Source organism: Chondrus crispus, genomic scaffold (assembly GCF_000350225.1).
Source record: "Chondrus crispus Stackhouse genomic scaffold, scaffold_108, whole genome shotgun sequence".
Lineage (NCBI taxonomy): Eukaryota > Rhodophyta > Florideophyceae > Gigartinales > Gigartinaceae > Chondrus > Chondrus crispus.
This window is the reverse complement of record NW_005178943.1, coordinates 40709-60413: the sequence shown is the minus strand read 5'-3', so window position 1 is coordinate 60413 and position 19705 is coordinate 40709. Positions and strand designations below refer to the sequence as shown.

Genomic DNA, 19705 nt, shown 5'->3' with positions numbered 1-19705 from the left:
ACGCGGAAGGAAGGCACACACGCTTCATCAACGCGAGTACACGACTTTACACTAGCGAGCCTTCACTGCAGAGCATCTGCTCGCCTGTGCCCGCGCACATCCTTCTTCGCTCCTGCGTTGCTTCCGTCCCCCACCACCGTCATCTACACTCGAGCCGCGCCCCACGCGTCGCAACCCTGGTACTCACAACAACTTGGACTCTTAGACTGTATACACTCAAGCTTTGCTCTTCGCCCGGTATGCATAGACGGAAAGATGTGGGGCATCCTCTGTCGACATCAGCTTTCCGCCACCGCACTTATTAAAAGGTCGCTCAACGCCTTGATGAACAGAGGAGGACATTGCGCTGCATTTCGCCTCGGGCAAGAATTCCTAAAATTGCAAACCTCATCGCACAATAGCATAAGAATAGACCATAGGTTCCCCCACCAGTCAAGGTATTAAAACGCTCAATTCGTGCATCTCTTATTTAAAATCGACGCAGAGATGAAAGCAGTTAACTTTAAGAGACTAGATCAGCAAAATTTCCGAGAGGAAACATGTTAAAAGTGTACTTGTAATGATATATTAATATCGTAACAATACAACTACGCCGTCATTTAGAAGAAGATTCTGTTCGGCAACTCGGACGAGGCAATGTTCGTGTTTCTCAGGATCAGCGAGCGGAATATCTTCGACTTAGTGAACAGCGCTTTCACCCGCGGGATCGCGCGGAGCATCCGGCGCGAGAACACGTTCCTGTTGCGGAAGAAGAACCGGTCACCATCCCTGAGCACGCTGAACTGCAACTCCCAGATAGCGTTCATCGTCGGCCCCATCGAGCTTCCGGACGCGTGGTCCTCGGCCACCAGCCCGATCCACGCCTCCACGCGGTCTACCGTCCCGTACACGTTCTGCAGACCGCTCCGCACGTTCGCTACGCTCGAGATGTCCGCAAAGCTCCTCGCCTTGCGCATCCCCATCAGCTCTTGGATCTCAGTGAAACTTGGAAGGGCGTGGTCGCGTGACCGCTGAAGGTTGAGCGCGATCAGGTCAAATCCAAAGTTGATCGCAGGCACGTTTGTGAAAAGGAAGTTGCGCAGGTTGTTGTTAACCATCAGGTCAATTTCCTGTGCCTTAATCTGCGTCGCCCCTCGAATGAATTCTTCGGTTCCCTCAAATCTGGAGGCCGGGCGGAAGAACGTGTCTGTCATAGGGATCGATGGAAGCATCGAGTTACCAGGTCCCCTCCGCGCTATCACGTTTCCAACCATGGTATGGCCCACGCGGAACGCCGCCGTGCTGAACACGTCCAGAACATCAGGTCGCGGCATCCTACTCACACGTCTCCTCCCACGTCTACTCGCACGTCGGAAGCGGGGAAGGTTCTTGCCGACTATCGCGGGATAGTATTCCTCGAACACAATCTTTTGGAACTGCGCCCCATTAATCTTACGGGCGTTTTGGAATAGCTCGTCCTGACCCATATCCGGGAATGCCGCCTCAAGCTCGTCGCATAAATCGTTGTGCTCGCGAAGGAAAACAACGTGCAGGGCCGTGAGAACAGGATTCTCAGCGGGGCGGACATCACCAGCAACGAAAAATTGGTCGTTGGGGAGGGGCACATTAGACAAGTCCATGAAGTTGACGGGGAGAATGTCACCTGGACCAGTCCTTAGCTTGCAGCGTCCGGGCTCGCGAAGAGCATCCTGACGAATCTGGTTGGAACCATACACGGCGGCAAGGTCAAGAACACTCGAGTGCGCATTGATAGGTCTCTCGATATCAACGCCCGGAGGCGGACGGGAGCCTCTTGCAGCTGACCGGCCACCAGAACCTTGGGGAAGACCCTGCGCATCTACGATGCCGCGGACAGACCGGGAGAATTGAAGTTGACCACCAGAAAAATTGGCGAAGATCGGGTCGTCGCGGGGAATCGGAATCGGCATGGATTCACTGCTTGGCGGGGTGAGCATGAAAGTATGGTCTAGAAATTGACCGAAGAAGGTGGCCATTTCATTGAGTCCACGGTCGTTGAACTTGTCATTAGACTGCTGGCAGAGCATGTTCGAAACGTCACGGGCAGATGGCAGGTCCAACCCATTGGGATTAGCGGAGTTTAGGAAGCGCTGGAGAGATGTCTGAGCACGACCTGCTGCGCCCCACGTCCTGAAAACTGTGTTAGTGCAGGAACCGTCGGCGGTGCGGAATTCAGAGCTGCAGGGGTCTGAGGTCATTTCATCTTCCTCGGTACTACCAGGGTTGACAACTTGCAATTGTAACCTGACATCTCGGCCTCGACTGCGAGGACGCAGGCCTTGTCCTGAAACGAGGTTGAGAATAAGGGCGAACGCAGTCGCCAGGAGAACGGCAACCCTGATAGACATCATTGTTGGAAAGAAACGCTACAAGCAATGGCGAGAAAGTTTGGAAATGAGACTTGTTGGTTGGTGAAGCGGTGAGAGTTGCTGGATGATGAAAGTTGCTGTGCCGCAGTGGGAAGTCAGCTTATGTACTGTTTGGGGGGGACGGAACGATGCATCAAAACATATGCATGGTGTGCAGGGAACAAGAGAAATACATGCAAGAGGCCAGATCCATGGCATAGTGGTACGTCAATGTGTTGCGTTGCAAGTGATGAAGCAAAGGATAGAAAGAGAAGAAGTGTCAATGCGCATCATTTCGTTCTCTAAACTAGATGCTGTGACGTACACAAGTTTCCTTCAGAGAGAACAAAAATGTGTCTCGAGATCTTTGAAACTGTCTTTCAGGTAAAAGTATTTTACCAACTGCAAGCCCGATCGAATCAGTGTCGACAAGCGAGGACGTAAATGCCAAGTCGACGACAATTTTAGCGTTGGATTAGATGAGAGCCATACGGTGAGTCCAATGGAAAGCGAAGGGTGGAAATGAGAAATATCACCTTATTCCTGTATCGTTTCGCAATTATCTTCTGTCGATGCAGGCCTGTTGATGAGAAGCTATAGCTGAGAAAGAGAAAGGTTACGCCGCATGTCGCCATGAAGTCAGTCGACGCGGCACTGAAACCTGTTAGGCCTTTACGGTGTGAGACCTGGCAGTATCGTCATCAGGGGTCCGCGGGAGGGACACGAGGCGTCAGATCACAATTCGAGGCCGCCTGTGAAGTATTTTAGATGGCCGACGGTTGGGGATTGGTCTTTGCGGACGATCACCGGCGTGTCTCTCTACGAGGCTGTGGACTAGGGTTTGCGGCCACGTCACCGGTGCTACGGAGAGGGTGAGGAGCACATCTATGGATTTGTAGATGAGGTACCCTTCGAAGGGTAGAGCCCGTGCGACAAGAACGGACGGGGCACCAGGTATTTTGCATTGATGACATTTCTTGATTTCATGTAGAGCAAAAATCGATTCAAAATCCGGCTCCCGATTTCTCCTCACTCCGAACAAGCTCCGCCGTCTCTTTTCTTTTTCCCCTCATTATTAGTTCCGCATTATAGTGAGGCACCGCTGGCGTACGTCGTCTCCAGAGGCTTCCTATTCCCGGATACGCTACAGTAGTACTGTACATACCCTCGCTGTTTGCCTGCGAGCAGCGATGTGGACGTTTACCCTTCGAAGGGTGGCCGTTATGTCATCGTCGTTGGCGAAGAAAATTTGACAGGTCGCGAGAAGCGCACTTCTCCACTGCTTTGAGAGCAATACGCTGACCTTATTTGCGACGTATGTGTTTCATGAGTTCCGGGACGTGTAACTCTACACTTGCCGCATCGCAGGCCTGAACAACGTGAGCTTCATTGCTGTTATCCCTGCAGATGGCATCATAATATAGGTTGTTCCATTTCTCAACAAGTCTGTCTCGGACAGAAATGCTCCCAGCGCTGATTCCCTGGTCTTTGTCTTCACCTTCCCATCATCTATGAATCTATTTGCTATTTCTAGTATGGCTCGGTGTCTACGAAAGGAGCCTGGACAAGCTGCGCTACATGATATGCCGCGTCTGTGTTGCTTTCACATGCTTCCATGTCTCAACAGACTGGAAAGATCCTCATCTCTATCACCCCTCATTCCACCCAGCCCCCCGTGCCCCCTTGTGTTTTCTCCTCTCCTTAGATTAGTGTTACGTACGCTCTAGAAACGCCAAAATCAACTACATTTCATAAAGATCCGACGTATATCTCGAAGGAAATATTATGTCTTCCATCAGATCGCCTCTAAAGGAGTCTCTGGCGGGGCCTCATCCTATCGCAGCCATGGCAATACCACGAAAAAGAAAGCTGGCAGTACTGCACGGCCACTCCACTAACGTTTCGATATGTTGACGAAACAGTGGCATGCAACCGAAATGGACCTCAATATGATGCGATTAGTTCTAAGTTAGGGAGAGCTTATGTCCAGAGTCCTTTTGGTTTGCCTTTTTCGCATTTAATTCAGAGTATGACGAAGCTTAAAAACGTAGAAGGAAAGACAACTCGAAAAAAGTTGGCAGACTCATCATCTGCAATTGCTGCCATCCATCCTAGTGTCTATTCGACCCAGCGTTATCATAACATAAAATACGCAAATTTTATTTCTTTTCAACTTCGATGTCCACGATTTATATATTTCTTTGGAGGGTTGACTCGTCTTCCATTTTCTGAAGTTAGACCATTGTTGAAATAGTGAGCGCGCCCAAGGAGACACCAAGAAGCCAGCGCCTGTGGCCTAGTAGTTAACGAATTTTTGCGGCAAATTTTTCAGACCTCGATTTTAACATCAACCATCTCCACCGCAGGTCTATTGCACGTTTTGTTTTTTTGGCTTTCATCAATTACCAAAAAAAAATCGAACCCCACCGCATTTGGTCAATTGTATTAGAGAGCTTTTGCACGCGCAAAAATCGATAAAAAATCGACATCAGTCACAAGTTGTTGACAGCTGTCATGAATACCGAAGAGATTGGTACGGGTGGCATCGAAATCCTGCTATTCGGAGTAAAATAACGAATCTAAAAAGGACACAGATTTGAGAGGTGCTCTGGATGACCCTCATTGAAAGCCGCTTTCCCGCCAGCAGCTGTGTTCCTAGCCGAACTGTGTTGCGTATTCCATCACCGCATCGAATGAAGTCGAAGCCGGGCCATCTACGTGAGTACTCCTCTAGCGGGATATTTTCTTATCCCAATTACCCCGTATGTCCTTCAAATAAGTACTCCATCGCCAGCTACTCCACACTCTCCCGACGTCGCGCCCGTGATGGTTCCTAACTCTACCGCGCCAGTTGATACGACAATACCACGCGCACAGTCTGTGGTCGGATCCGCGAAGCGCTTTCGGTTCAACGAGACGTTCGATCTCGTCCTTCTGCGCGCTTCGCTGACCACGGGAGCACACATGGCTCCATGGGGGAAGTCGCAAGCTCTGTTCGAAAAAGTCGCAGAATTTTTCCTTTCGTCGAGTCAGTTCAAGGCTAGTTTATCTAATCCTGCTGTGCGTCCTACTTGCCAGTCTTTGAACGATCGCTTCAAGAAGCTGGTGGCTGACAGAAGGGCAGAAGATTACAGCAACCGTATTGTTTCTGGAATTTCGGAGGTGCATGGGGAGCGTGAGGCTTTTTTGGATGACATAATACAGCAAATTGATGACAAGAAGGAAGCTGAAAGGACAGAGAAGGATGAGCGAAGCGCTAGGGAGAAGTCTTTACAAGAGGCAGGGGAGGCCATTAGATCGAGGGCACTTAAAAGAAAAGCACCAGGAAGCAGGAGTAAGCTAAGTTATCTCCCAGCGGGGCATCCAGCAACGACAGCGACGAGGAGATGAGAATTATATCACATGAGTTCGAGCTGCGTAGAGTCAACAATAACAAGAGGATGCATTTGGACGAAGAGAAACTCGACATTTCAAAGCGCCGAGGGAAACTTGAAGTCATGCAATAGGAGCACTCGCGAGGGGCTCAAGAGCGTAGAATTCGTGTGGAGGAGCGCCGCGTTTCTGTTGAGGAACGGCGTTTGGCTGCTGAATGTGAGGAGCGCCGCCAGAATGCGGAAGAGCGAAAAGCAGCGCTGGAAGAACGTAAGGCACTCGTAACTGTACTCGGTGCGTTGGCCGGAAAACTAAAGTAAGCGGGTTGTAGTAACTGGCGCGAAGTCCCGCCAAACGTCGGGGTGCGGTGGTGTGCCCCCGGCCGTCGAGGAAATGCTTGACTTCTGATGCGCTTATAGGGCTGGGCAGCTCCCAAAATGATTTTTACACGTTAAAGAAGGTCCTCGCCTATACTCGTATATTCCTCTAATGATGGCCCCTTGCACTTGTAGTATTCTCCTACCTGACCACCATGTCCGACGCAGGTCTTCAAATTAAGCAGCAGGGCAGAACATATGTACAGTGGGGATATCGGGGACTCTCTAGACTTCAGCTTCCTTTTCATATCCTGAGATGTAAACATCTGTTTCAAGTCCTTGTAGCTCCACTCCACGGCCTCTCGCGCTGCACTCATTTTCTTGTTTTATTCGACTTCGGTCGGTGTCGCAATTGTTCTAGGAAAGGCTATCTGGAGCCAAGGACGTAGCACATAAGCAGCATCGCCGTAGATGCAGTACTGAATGTTGTCAATGTAAAGGTGCTCCTCGAGCAAGGAGTCCATTTGGCTATTGCGATAAAAAGTCAGATCATGTCTCCTCCCAACCTCCGGTCCAAATAAATGCATCATCAACCCATCTGGCGTCGTTATGCTCTGGTAAATTAAACAGTGGAAACGTTTGTAACCTGAATACACACTCCTCTGAAAAGCTCCTGTGCCTCCCAGTCGACACATCTGTATCTTCGTACAATCCATAAAACCGACACAGTTATCTAGCGGTGCATCGAGATCACGAACTGCTTGTGCGTACAAAGCTGCCCTATTTACTATTAGATCAGATCGGAATTGCATGATCAGCTTAGCACAGTTAGATTGAAAAGTCTCTACAACTTCCCAGAATACTTCGCTCATAGCCGATGAAGTCATTCCAAAGATTACTTCTATGTCCGCCCATCTACATGGGCTAGCAAGCCTTCTCAAAACAAGGCAAGTTGCAGTTGTTGCACTGCACCTGTATCTTGACCGTTTTGTCACGCCGAGTGTCCAGCCAATAATGTTGCAGATACGAGGGATCTCGTGTGCTCTGAACCTGAAGTCGCGTAAACAAGACGCTTCGCTAAAAATGTTGAGGTTGAAACAGGAGAGCGAAATGTGTCTCGTTCGCATTTTGATATTGGCTATGTCTCTGCGATAGTTTTGACCTCGACGCGCGAGACGCATTTGAAAGGATAAAGGACAGTCGACAGAAATGGCCAGCATGAGACATCTCCTCTTGTGCGATGCACGGTTTTGGACTTTGCCGATCGTGAAGTCCTTCTGCTTCATGTTGGTGAGGTTTTGAGCGGGCCTGTGCTCGTACACAGACCCCTCCTATTCATTTGAGTGTACCGTACTGTAGTCACAAAAGAAAAGTTACGAAAGCTTAAAATCCCATAAATATGACTGAATCTTCGGTATGGAAAATATGCATAAAACGATTCATAAGTTAACGAATTTTCGGATTCCAAAAGCTCTCTATTGTCTGGTTTATTCGTTACAATAAACCAATTTCTGGTCAATAGAATCACGCTATAGACCAAAATCTGGTTATGCACAAGCAATAGAACAGCGACATGGCACTTGCCCATTGGTTCAAATTGGCGCGAACTTGCCGAAACACATCCGGAACCCCCGAAGCCCAAGGTTCTTGTTTACGAAAGCGGAGAACATCGGGCAGCTTCTTTGCTGTAGTAGTTACAAAGTGGAAGCTTTTTGCAATGGGAAAAGGGAAGCACTGGGATGCAGAGGAAAACGCCTGCTTGGCCAAAGCATTTGTCCATGTTAGAAACGACAGTATTCTTGGCACAGACCAAACAGGCAAGACGTTCCACAGTGCAGTTCACAGCAACTTTGCTGAGCGTAGACGTGAGAAATTTGGAACGAAGCCTGTCCCACCTGGAAAGTATGGGCTTCGAAGGTTAGACTCTTGTCGCCAGCATTTTACTGATGTCAGTGCAGATGTCTTTCTCTCCTCACCACAACCCACCATCGTCCCACTAGTAGCTCCCCGCGGAGTACCTCCCGCCGCCGCTCTCTTCGTCCTGCGACCACCAATCCGCCCCCGAGTCCGACCCTCCGTACACGGACTCCGCCCGCGCGCCCCACGCCTCGTCCTGCGCCTCGCCCCGGCCCGCGTACCTCCACGCCCGGCCACCCATGTAAGACGCTGTGCCTCCCTCCCGCGCGCTGCCTTGCGCCTGCCCCGCCCCGCCCACCTCCTCCGCGCCCGCCCCGCCGCCCGCCGCCCGTACGAGCCACATGCGCGCCACCACGACCGCCACCGCCTCGCCGAGGTCCGCTCCGGCCGCGACCGTCAGCACCCACGTCCCGTCCGCCCCGTAGTCCACGCGCGCCACCTCCTCGCCGCCGCGGCCCACCACCGCCTCCGTCGCCCGCGCCTTGCGCACCACCCACAGGCTCGGCCGCCCTCGCGCCCGCGCCGCGCCCCCGCTCCCGCCCCCGCGGAACACCTCTACAAGCACCTCCCTCCAGCCGTCCTCCTCCTTGAAGATATCCATACTGTTTTTTCTTGACGACATCTGATGTGAACAGAGTTTAGCGGTGGGGTTTGTTTCAGCTCTTCATTAGACCAGGCTGGTGTACTGGTTCACCAATAGACCAACCGATAAATATTTTACAAGTGGCAGTCATTGATTGCACGATTTCAATAGAACAGCGTGCGCGTTCGAGATGGCCTTAGAACTGAATAGAAAGCACTCTACGCAATGTGCTTATGCCACTGTTATAAAATTAAAGGGAGATTTTGCGTTTAGTGGGGCGATCGTGGTCTTTTTTGTGGCAAAAAGGGGGTGAAATGGCTTTTCTTGTAGTGTTGAGGGGGTGACGCGGTCAAATTTGCTGAGGCACCCATCCGATTGAGAAACATTTGTAGGGATCGTATGGGTGACGTCTTCAACATGGGGGTGACAGAAAAGAATTTCGTTGTTCGTGAGGGGCGACAGAATCTGAACAAAGTGGACGGTGCTATAAATTGTACTAAATGACAGGCGAAATCGGATACTAAGGCGTTACTAAAAGAGCGGCTACTGGGCTACTCTGCAGTATCCCCATACAGCTGTTTCAGAGAGCAGTCCTTCACTGTGTGATCTGCCATCCGAGACAAAGTCCAGGAGTGCACACGCTTCTTCTTTGCAGCAGGGCCATCATCCTAGACGACAATCCCCCGCTCTCTCCTTTACCGAAACCATCCCCACGACCATCCTCCACCGTATTCCCAACCCCTTCCAACTTACCCCTTTCGACGGTATGCCCTGTTGTGTTACCGCCGCATCCTCCCCTACCGCAAGTCCTTGTCCGACGTAACGTCGTCTTCGGAATCAATTTCCAAGCACCCGGCCACCTCTCTGTCTTCCTCTAAATTCCTTCCTGCCTCACTCTCAAGATCATCTCCTCCATCTTCAAATTGTACTCCATCGATGCATTCTTCCATTCTCTCCACGTCTGCGAACACCCCTGAATTTTCTCCATCCTTGCTGACATTTTCCTCGTCCATTTTCTTCGCCCTGCTCTCGCGAGAAGGATCGTCTGCTGTGCCGCGAAGTCGGCCGAAAAGACGACGGGATGGTGGTGGAGTTATACATTTCTCTACCTCGTCCACATCATCGTTACGTTCACCGTTGGACATACTATCTCCATCCTCTCCATCCTTGTCAGTACCATCATTTTCAAGCATCGCCCGCAAGTGAGAAGCCATTTCTCTCTCTATTCTCTCCCTTTTCTCTCTGTCCCTTTCCTTCTGCAGCTTCGCAGCCCTTGCTCTTTCTTCCCTCTCCTTTTGCAGTTGGGCGGCCCTAGCTGCCTCTTCTCTCTCTTTTTGCAATTGCTTCCACGCTCTCGCCTGCCTCTCCCGTACAGCGTCTTCCTCGCTGTCACTGCAAACGTTTGACCCGCCCTTCGAAGCCTTCTCGTGCTCTTCATTGTTCGAGCATTCTCTTTGGCGTTGAGTCTCCCTGACATTGTCTTGTTTCTCTTTCGCAGCGCGTTCCATTGTGTCGAGATAGAGCTCTCTTTCGGAAGAGGTTTTGCTAAACGCGATGAATGCCGGCAGTAACACGAAATTACCACACTGAATACCCTCATCGATTTCTATGTACCGAACTTCGCTCTCCGCCTGCTGCATGGCACGCGTGAGTACTTTCATACACCTGTCCGCACAGTGCGGTTGAACTGTCCGCACTTTGTCGGGGTGGACGAGAACGGCAAGACGCCTGTACTGTTTCTTCATTTCACGCAATGTTGCGTTGCGCGCAGATACGCAAAAAACGTCCATGAGGGGTGTCACACCTTCTTCCACAGTGGCAAGGTGATGGATACCCTGCGCTATGGTCTGGGGCAATAAGCACATTTTGAAAAGTCGAAACTTGCTCCTGCCGCTTTGTGCAGCGCATTTGTACATTTTACTCCCCCTTTGCTGGACACGGAGTAACCTAACAAACGTGATGCTGTGGCGTATTGTGGAGGTTGAAATAGTCGATGAGGGGGCCACATCGGCGTGGCCGATCACGAGATTAATTGACCCTACAGTATCCGTGTTCTAGAAATGTTGAGTTTAATAGCTCGATTACTTGCCATTTTGGATTACTACACGGGCGAAGAATCCCAATTGTGTTGTTGGGGACGGGTGACCAAAAGCGGCATTTCAGTGGTCGGGTCTAACATACTACAGATATTCTTCCCTTCGCCCCCCTTATGCAACAAATTCGCCCAATTCACACCCTCAACACTACAAGAAATGCCATTTCACCCCCTTTTTGCCACAAAAAGACCACGATCGCCCCACTAAACGCAGCATTAACTCAAAATTAAAATAAAGAAAAATGCTTACTGTAACGGGTTACAGTGTAACCCTACTTTTTCTTTTGAACACCTTTATGCGCATCAGCGAGTTCGTTTTCGCTAGAATCGACGAGCAACTACTTTATCTGTGGTGAAAGCCTTCTAGTTTCAAAAACAGAAGTGCAATCATGAGGTACGTTCTGTAGAATAAATAAAATAAGTTTTGTCCTCATGGAAGGACTAACGGTCCTATAGACACTAGGCATGAAGCAGAAAGAAGACCTTCAAAAAATGCCAATTGCAGTATGACCATTTGCTGGTCTGCTTTGCACTTTCACCATTCATCCCGCTCAGGTAGGTCTGAATGAACAAAAGGCTGCTTTAATGAGATATCGCGTTGTGGGCATTTTTCAGAACGAAGAACGTGCAAAGCAGTATTTGGCTGTACCGCCGGATCTTTCTACATGTTTTCTGCTAATTTCAGCTCCGTCCATTGTTGCATGAAAGCACAGATTTTCTGTTATGGCTTCCTCACATTATTTTGCCTTTTGGCGGCCCGTGTCACTCTTCTGCAGCTCTAGCTAGATATACTCAAATCGGCAATAATGGAGAAAATGTCCTTTCCTCTTCATGCCCTTCACCCTGGGCAAATTCGATTGTCCACTATTTACACAGTATGTGGTTGCTCGTACATAAGCTGAGGGAGACGCACGGACCAAAAAGAGCTCCAACATAGTCGTACCGACATAATACCATCAAAATTATTCAGCCCCTCTGAGCTCATAGTAGTAGAAATGACTGTGTCAGTGCAGTTCAGATGACATCCTTGCATCTAGACAAAATCATGCTTGAGTCAGTGAAGGGTGTTATTTTTATCAAGATTTGTTTCAGCTTTTAGCGTTCCTTTTCGTTTCTGAAGAGGAAGAAAACCCACCGTGCGTCGACTTGATTCTTTTCAGAATGTCTTCATTGTTTTAAAGCGACAGGACACTCAATTATTTAATTAAAAGGTATTATAGCTTCTTGCGCCAATTACTAATATACGTGGAATCTCTGGCCTCTCCAAGTCTTGTACTGTAATTGAAAGAATATTTGAAATATGCAAAAGAGGACAGCATACAAAATAACTAAAACAACAGATAACATGGCAGAGAATATGCACATTTTTGCCTGTCTCGGTACATATCTTGTAGGCACGTAGTCAACGGTCTCGCCTATGAAGATGAGTCTGTGTCAACTTGTTTTAAGATTCCATGCTTTACACGTTTTTAAGCTCCATCATACTGTGGATTAAATTCGAAAAAGACAAACCAAAAGGACTCTGGACGTGAGCTCTCCCTAAAGTAGAACCAATCGCATCAGCTTCAGGTCCATTTCTGCTGCATGCCACTGTTCCGTCGCCATAACGATGGCGGAGTGGCCGTGCAGCACTGCCCATTGTTTATACAATTCGTTAACTCTCGAATCTGATTTCACCTTGTTGGTATCAGACTCAGAATCTATCAGCGCCTATTTGTCTTTCTATTTACACGATTTTCACCGTTAGGTCATGTGGATCCTTTTTTGAGGTTGTTGAATTGGTATTCTACATATTGCTATTTCCCTAAAATGTTGTATACTGACGCATATCCTCTCGAGTTCAACACAACGAAGGACCCTGCGCAATGACTCAAACGTAGAAACGATCTCACTAACATGAAATTCAGAAAACGGATGCCGATTGCAGCTGCCAAAGCGGGACAACATGTGTCACCTTTAGGTCTTCATATCATTTAAAACCTACTTCAGTATGTGCACGGCAGACCTTTATAATATGTTTTCACTTACATGCGACGAGAGAGACGAGATTTTGGGTTGGCACGTCTTGCAAAACGAAGAGTATGAAGCGGCTTATCGAATGCGGTTCATCGGATTGTCACCATGCGACCCTGGCTCATGACGTCTTCTAAGATCTGTTGGCACAGCCAGTAGGTTATTCTCTGTAGTTCAAGAATCGTTACCCCGTATTACGGCAAGATTGGCGTGGGGTGAGAATATGGTAACTCGATTTCAGCATGTGCAGGGCCGTCCAGGAGGTGCGTGTTGTTAAGATATCTGAATCATTTATGCAGAATCAAGAAAGATGAGGTAATACTGTAAGAGAGAGGTAGTTACTGTACCTGCGGAATCAAGAAAGATGAGTTAATACTGCAGGAGAGGAGGTAGTCACCATTGTAGCAGGAAACCAAGAAGGACGTGCAACTCCGGATTGCATCAGAACGGGACAGGTGACTACTGCATAATGTAAGGAGGACTCCCCTCACCATGAGCATAAACCTTACACTCAGACCCGTACTTAATAATAGAATTGTAGCTCCACCAGAGATGAGGAACAACAGACACTACAGAAAAACGCAGATACAACCGACAGTAAAGATTTCAAACTGGAAGCTTAGCTTCCAGCGCTCTTCCAGACCGGAAGGACTTCTCGCTCGCAATTGACGCTGATCTGCCCCACCAGCGTGGAAGTGCAGGCTGTTAGTCTACCGCGAGCTCCCTTCCAGCATCCCTGCGATACTGGGTCACTTCGAAGTATACCAATTCGTCGGCAAACTGGATTATGGACAACTCAAGGAACAAAGACCCTTTGGAACAAATTCCTCCCCCGGACCCACTACTGGCATCAATTAATCGTTTGGTCGGTCGCTCAGACGAGCAACATGCTTTAATCGATGGCATGCCGCACTTGCTGGAATCAGAATTTTCATCAGTTGCCGAAGCAAAATGCAGCGCACTGGAACTTTTACCACTCCCAATTGTTTTGTCCAGCTGTGTCCTCAAGTCTCCAATCATTTTCCAAATCCTCCGCCAAGTACTGCGAAAAATTGGAATAACCGTTGAGCAAAAGCATGGACTCCTCGTTTCACAAGCGGTTTCTGAAGCGCTGTATCGCGATGACGTCAGTATGATTCGCACTGCTCGTGAAGAAATCAAATGCTTCAAGAGCTGCAGGAGCGGTGAAGCACCAGCCATGTCAAATGTGAACACAAGTTTAGTTGCAAGCGATAGAGTGGTGGTAACAAATTTTCTGCTCACAACGAACAGATGGCTTCTTCCAGGAATGTCGATTCAACGTCACGACATTTTCCGAAAACAGAAGGTTCAGCGGTATATTAGCAAATTCGCCTAGTCTGCCAGAAACCCAAAAGGCGTATCTTACATATTGTGAACAGAAAACTTTCCCTCGTGCAGATCGTGTTAAATTGGTATCCTTAATTTTAAATGGACCGGCCCTCGGATTCTGGGAAGAGCACATACAGCCTGACCCACAAATCACTCAAGTGGCATCCGTGTTCAGCATGCTTGAAAAGCAATTCGATTCGCCAGCACATCAACGCCAAATTGAGGCAATGACTGTGAGTATGAACATAGAAGATATACGAAGGAAAGAGTCATGCTCGCGCGTAGCTGCTTTAGGTACATTCTATGATGAGGTCAGTCGTCTGAACGAACAGTTCCCGAAGGAAAAAAGAGGCGAAGTTTTCAAAATTAATACACTTATGAAGATTGTAGACCGATATGTGTGGTCTCGCTCAGCGGAGGAGGACGTCATGCAAGGGAAACTTAAGTACCAAGACCTATACACCAAGCTCTCAGCATCTCTGGTTACTTGGGAAAACGAAGTAAGGCGTGGAGGCAATGACCCTGAGTCATCTGACGATTTTCGAACGGCTCAGAGCTCAAGTTTTATTGGATATGGCGCGCAATACGCATACTCGAAGCAAGGAGGCAGGAATATTCGCTTCGGGAGTATGAAGCCATTTCGTGCCCCCGTTCGTTCTCCCGTCATGAGAACCGCTCAATCGACAAGCGGACCCGTTTTCGCGAAAAGTGACAGAGATCGAAAATGGGACATGACCAAAGTACAGTGTTTTAAATGCAGGAGATTCGGACATTATAGAAGCGACTGCAGGGAACTGAGTGGAGGAAACCTTGCTGAAGCCGCGAGATCTAGGATGAGAGAAACTGGAGGAAGTCCCAACACAGCAGCTGCACAGGTACTGTATGAGCTTGTCGTTGATGAACAAGAATATTTCAGCCCCAGCAGCAGTGGAGAGAGCATTAGCGAGGACGACCCCAATCTTTTTGAAACACTTCTCCTGTCCAATCTCGAAATTAAACAGGAGCCCCAGGTCAGCACAGAAAGCATAAGGGACGCAGCACTTGGAAATAATTTTGGTGGTGAGGACGAATTGGCTCAGGCGAATTTTCAAGTGCCAGACAGATCATAAACATGGCCTTCTGTCTGGCGACAAACGGCCAAAGGAACCAGACAAGTTTCCAGTAATTGGAGATCCCGTAAAAGGCTGTCGAGTTTCTACACAGAATGTTTACGCCCTAACTCTCAGGAACACTACAGTACAGCAGTTTGAAGGCGCATGTCTAGATACTGGAGCATATCGTACCGTTGTAGGTCTCTCTCAGCTGCTCCTTTATGAGAAGAAATATGGCGTCACCCTCAAACCTTGGCGAGAACCAGCAAACTTTATTTTCGGAGATCACGTATCGCCCTCTCTAGGAATTGTATTCTTAATCATTACAACGCCCCATGGACCAGTACAAGTTAAAACGCACGTGGTTAAGCCAAATATCCCATTTTTGATTGGCCTGGATGTTCTAGATTATCTCGGATGGAACATATTAACTGTGCAAAACAAATTGCAGTCTGTCTACGACGGATGGCTCATGGACTGTGTAAGAAAAAACGAGCACATATATATCGAATGGGATAAAACCGAGTCCATACACTACTCAGCAGAGACTCTCCGGAAATTGCATCATCAATTCATGCACCCCTCCACCGGAAAATTACTCAATCTGATTCGTCGGGCGTCTCATGAGAAGCTCTGTAAAAATACCAAAGCAATTTTAGAAGACATCCGCAAGGCACGTCATGTCTGTGCGACATACTCGTGTAAGCCTGTGACTTTCAAAGTGCGAATGCCAAACGAAATAATTTTTAACAGAGAAGTGAGACTGGACTTGATGTTCCTGAAAGGGAAACCGGTACTACACGTCGTGGACAGAGATACGAATTTCTCTGCTGCTCGATTTTTACCGTTCCAGTCATCGGAAGCCATTTGGAAAACTTTCTTGTATTGTTGGGTTACTGTTTACCCAGGCTATCCTCTAAAAATGTTGACCGATCAGGGAACCGCGTTCTGTAAATCTGAACACTGGCAAAGGCAATGTGAAGAGGCAGAGATTACATTGCGTCACACAGGAGTGGAGTTACATAACTCCCTGGGAAGCTGCGAAACGCATCATGCTCTTCTCAGACGCATTTACCACAAGATTTCTATGTCGAATCCGAATTTCTCAGCACCACTATGTCTATCTCTGGCAGTGAAGGCAATTAATGATACAGCAGGCCCAAGTGGATTGGTCCCCTCACTTTTGCTTTTTGGGACATTTCCAAGGCTTCCTAGAGATCATTCTGACAAATCATCCCTTAAATCTCACCCAACCTACAAAGAAAAATGAATGCTCTTGCCCTGGCTCGGAAAGAATTCGAAACAATCATCACAAAAAATCGCATCGACTTGGCTATCCGAAAGAAAATACCCCCCTCAGCAAAGCATAAATTTCACCCCGAAGAGATGGTTTATGTCTACCGGGAACGAAAGCGGAAATGGGAAGGACCATTTAGAATATCTAAAGTGCATCACGACAAGTCTGTGATACTGGAAATCTCGAAGCATTTGCACCAGCAGTTTAACATTTCCCAAATTAAGCATGCCATAACAGATACCAATACCGAATCCTCCCAACCTCACGCGAAACAAAGGCAGCTTTCTCAAATTAATCCTGATCACGAGCTGAGACGCAGTGTAAGGGTGAGAACAGAAACCGATAGATACGTTCCAACATTTTTAGTGAGAGACGCTGTTCGAGGAAGCGGCATTTTGTATACAGAGGTCATCAGCCCACGCGATCCGAGAAGCGAAAATTTTGAAGAAGCAAAGTTGAAGGAACTCACGGGGCTCATCGAGACGGGAACGTTTAAAATTGTTCTGCGAGAAGAGGCAGGCGAAAGACCAAATATAATTCCTACTCGTTTTATCCTTGGCATCAAGCACAGAGATAACGGTACCGAGCTTCTAAAAGCCCGCTTCGTTCTTAGTGGTCACCGCGATCGCGAAAAGCCCTTCCTGGTTCACAACTCAACGACACTACGCCATCACTCAGTTCGAATATTGGTTGCTCTTGCCGCAATTTTTGGTTCAACCTATGGTCCTCGGATGTCAACCAAGCCTACCTACAAGCTGCAGAGAATTTACAACGCAAGGTTTATATAAAGCCGGACATTTTGCAGTTGTCCTCAAATGAGTTAGTACAAGTATTTAAGCCCTTGTGTGGGCTAACAGAATCAGGAGACTACTGGGGAGAAACGAGCAAAGACCATCACACACAAGATCTCAAAATGGAAGCCACCGATGGAGACCTTTCCCTATTTTTAAGAGAATTGGAAATCGACTTGTTGGTCTATCGGGAAATTATGTTGATGATTTTCTCCGGGCCGGGAATGCCGAATTCAAAAAGCAGTCCACAGCTACCACCGCAAGACGTTTTGATACAAAAGAAATGCAAACACCACCGCTGACCTTCACCGGCGTCGCACTATCAGAAGGAGACAAACGCTGCTTATCTCAAAACAAGTATATTTCTCGTCTGAGGAGGCTATCAATGGACGATGGATTTGCTCAGTACACATCTTTGAGAGCCAAACCTTTGTGGACGGTTCACTCACGTCCTGATATTGCTTGTGCGGTGTCCATGGCGACCCAGGTAACGGAAAGTCTTTTCTCTAAGGAATCTCGCATTTTAATTAACAAATTTGTAGCACACCTTCACAAAACGCCACACATTAAGATCTCATACACCAAGCTTGACTCTAACTCACTCTTCATTGTGACGTACATCGACTTCTCCTTTCAAAACAATCATGACTACAGTAGTCAGCTGGGTTTCATAATACTTTTAGCAGACAAGTTCAACCACTGCTGTATTATACATTACTCCTCTCACAAGTCCAAGCGTGTTGCAAGATCGAGCATGGCAGCTGAAGCTCTGGCTTTTGCGGATGGATTTGACAATTCCTTCATTATCAGGCATGACTTACAAAGAATCATGGGGAGACAGAGACCATTACCATTGCTCGTGTTGACAGATTCGAAAATACTTTTCGATGTTCTCACGAGAAAGAAGTACAAAACCGAAAAGCGGATCATGGCAGATATTGCATCTACAAGAGAGGCATACGACGCAACGATTATTTCAAACATCGGCCTCATCAAGAGTATACACAATCCCGCGGATGCCTTTACCAAAATAGGTGCAAACAGTGCCCTTACGACATTACTTCAAACCAACAAAGTCAACCATCCCATTGAGCAACACGTAGTAAGCTCGACGAGGATAACAAGTTGATTCCTTAAAAAAAGGGGGGAGGGGAAGTGTTAAGATATCTGAATCATTATGCGGAATCAAGAATGATGAGGTAATACTGTAAGAGAGAGGTAGTTACTGTACCTGCGGAATCAAGAAAGATGAGTTAATACTGCAGAAGAGGATGTAGGCACCATTGTGGCAGGAAACCAAGAAGGACGTGCAACTCCGGATTGCATCAGAACGGGACAGGTGACTACTGCATAATGTAAGCAGGACTCCCCTCACCATGAGCACAAACCTTACATGTAAGGTTTGTCTGAGTGCACTCAGACCCGTACTTAATAATAGAATTGTAGCTCCAGCAGAGATGAGGAACAGCAGGTACTACAGAAAAACGCAGATACAACCGACAGCAAAGATTTCAAACTGGAAGCTTAGCTTCCAGCGCTCTTCCAGACCGGAAAGACTTCCCGCTCGCAATTGACGCTGATCTGCCCCACCGGCGTGGAAGTGCAGGCTGTTAGTCTACCGCGAGCTCCCTTCCAGCACCCCTGCGATACTGGATCACGTGTGATCCTGTTTTGATCACCCTACGGATTGGGAAGCACAGGTTACAGTGGCGTATGGTGCGAGTCGGAATATTCGGAATATTGGTGATGCTTTTGTCCAGCAGTTAGAACAACGTCAGATTACATATCTGTGCTAATAGAAACCAATGCAATCAGTTAATCAGCAGGCGCTTCTACGTCTGACAGAATCAACGAGGTTTGGCAAAGAAAACGAGAGTGGATAACGTGAGCAACTCATTTTTTAAAGCGTAATTCACTACTCCATGTCTAGAGCTACATTTGTACAGTAGTGTGTAAATTCTTTAATAACATCATGTAGTTGTAGCACAGTAGATATCTGTCGATATGAGATAGCATTCGCAACAATAGTCATTGAATAATGCATTTACATCATGTAGTTGTAGCACAGTACAGATTAGCGGCCCTTAAATTTTGGGGTACAGTAATCCCCGGTACAAGAATGTCACTTTAAGAGAATATTCATTTTACAAGAATATAATATGCAACTCCCGTTTCGGGAAGTGCGATTCCAGTTCAAAATCGCCTGTCCGCGACATACAGCATACAATAATACGACATTGGGCGACTCCTGCAATTCTAAAATCGCAAATTGTGTTGACCAAATCGGGATTTTGTGACACGCAAAGGGCGCGTTGTGCACACACAACCCGCCGTTTTCTCGGACGGGCGACCCCATGCTAGGTTAAATGTGTATCGCACAAATATCAAAATGTGCGCGCGTACAATCTAAATTTACTGTACACGGAGAAAGCATCAGCCGCCGCCCGGCCGACGAGACTCGACATCTGCATCCTACCGAGCATGGCTCTGAATGAGCATAGGAAGGTCAAAAT

At 47.9% G+C, this 19705-nt stretch overlaps 1 protein-coding gene; it reads right to left on the bottom strand.

Annotated features, from left to right (window-relative positions):
* Positions 1-599: 599 nt before the first annotated feature.
* CHC_T00008635001 (Animal heme peroxidase homologue) lies at positions 600-2442 on the bottom strand. XM_005712606.1 is given in 2 exon segments: positions 600-2369; positions 2370-2442. 1 exon segment carries the CDS (start codon positions 2367-2369, stop codon positions 600-602), a length of 1770 nt encoding a protein of 589 aa, XP_005712663.1. The 5' UTR covers positions 2370-2442.
* Positions 2443-19705: the final 17263 nt, after the last annotated feature.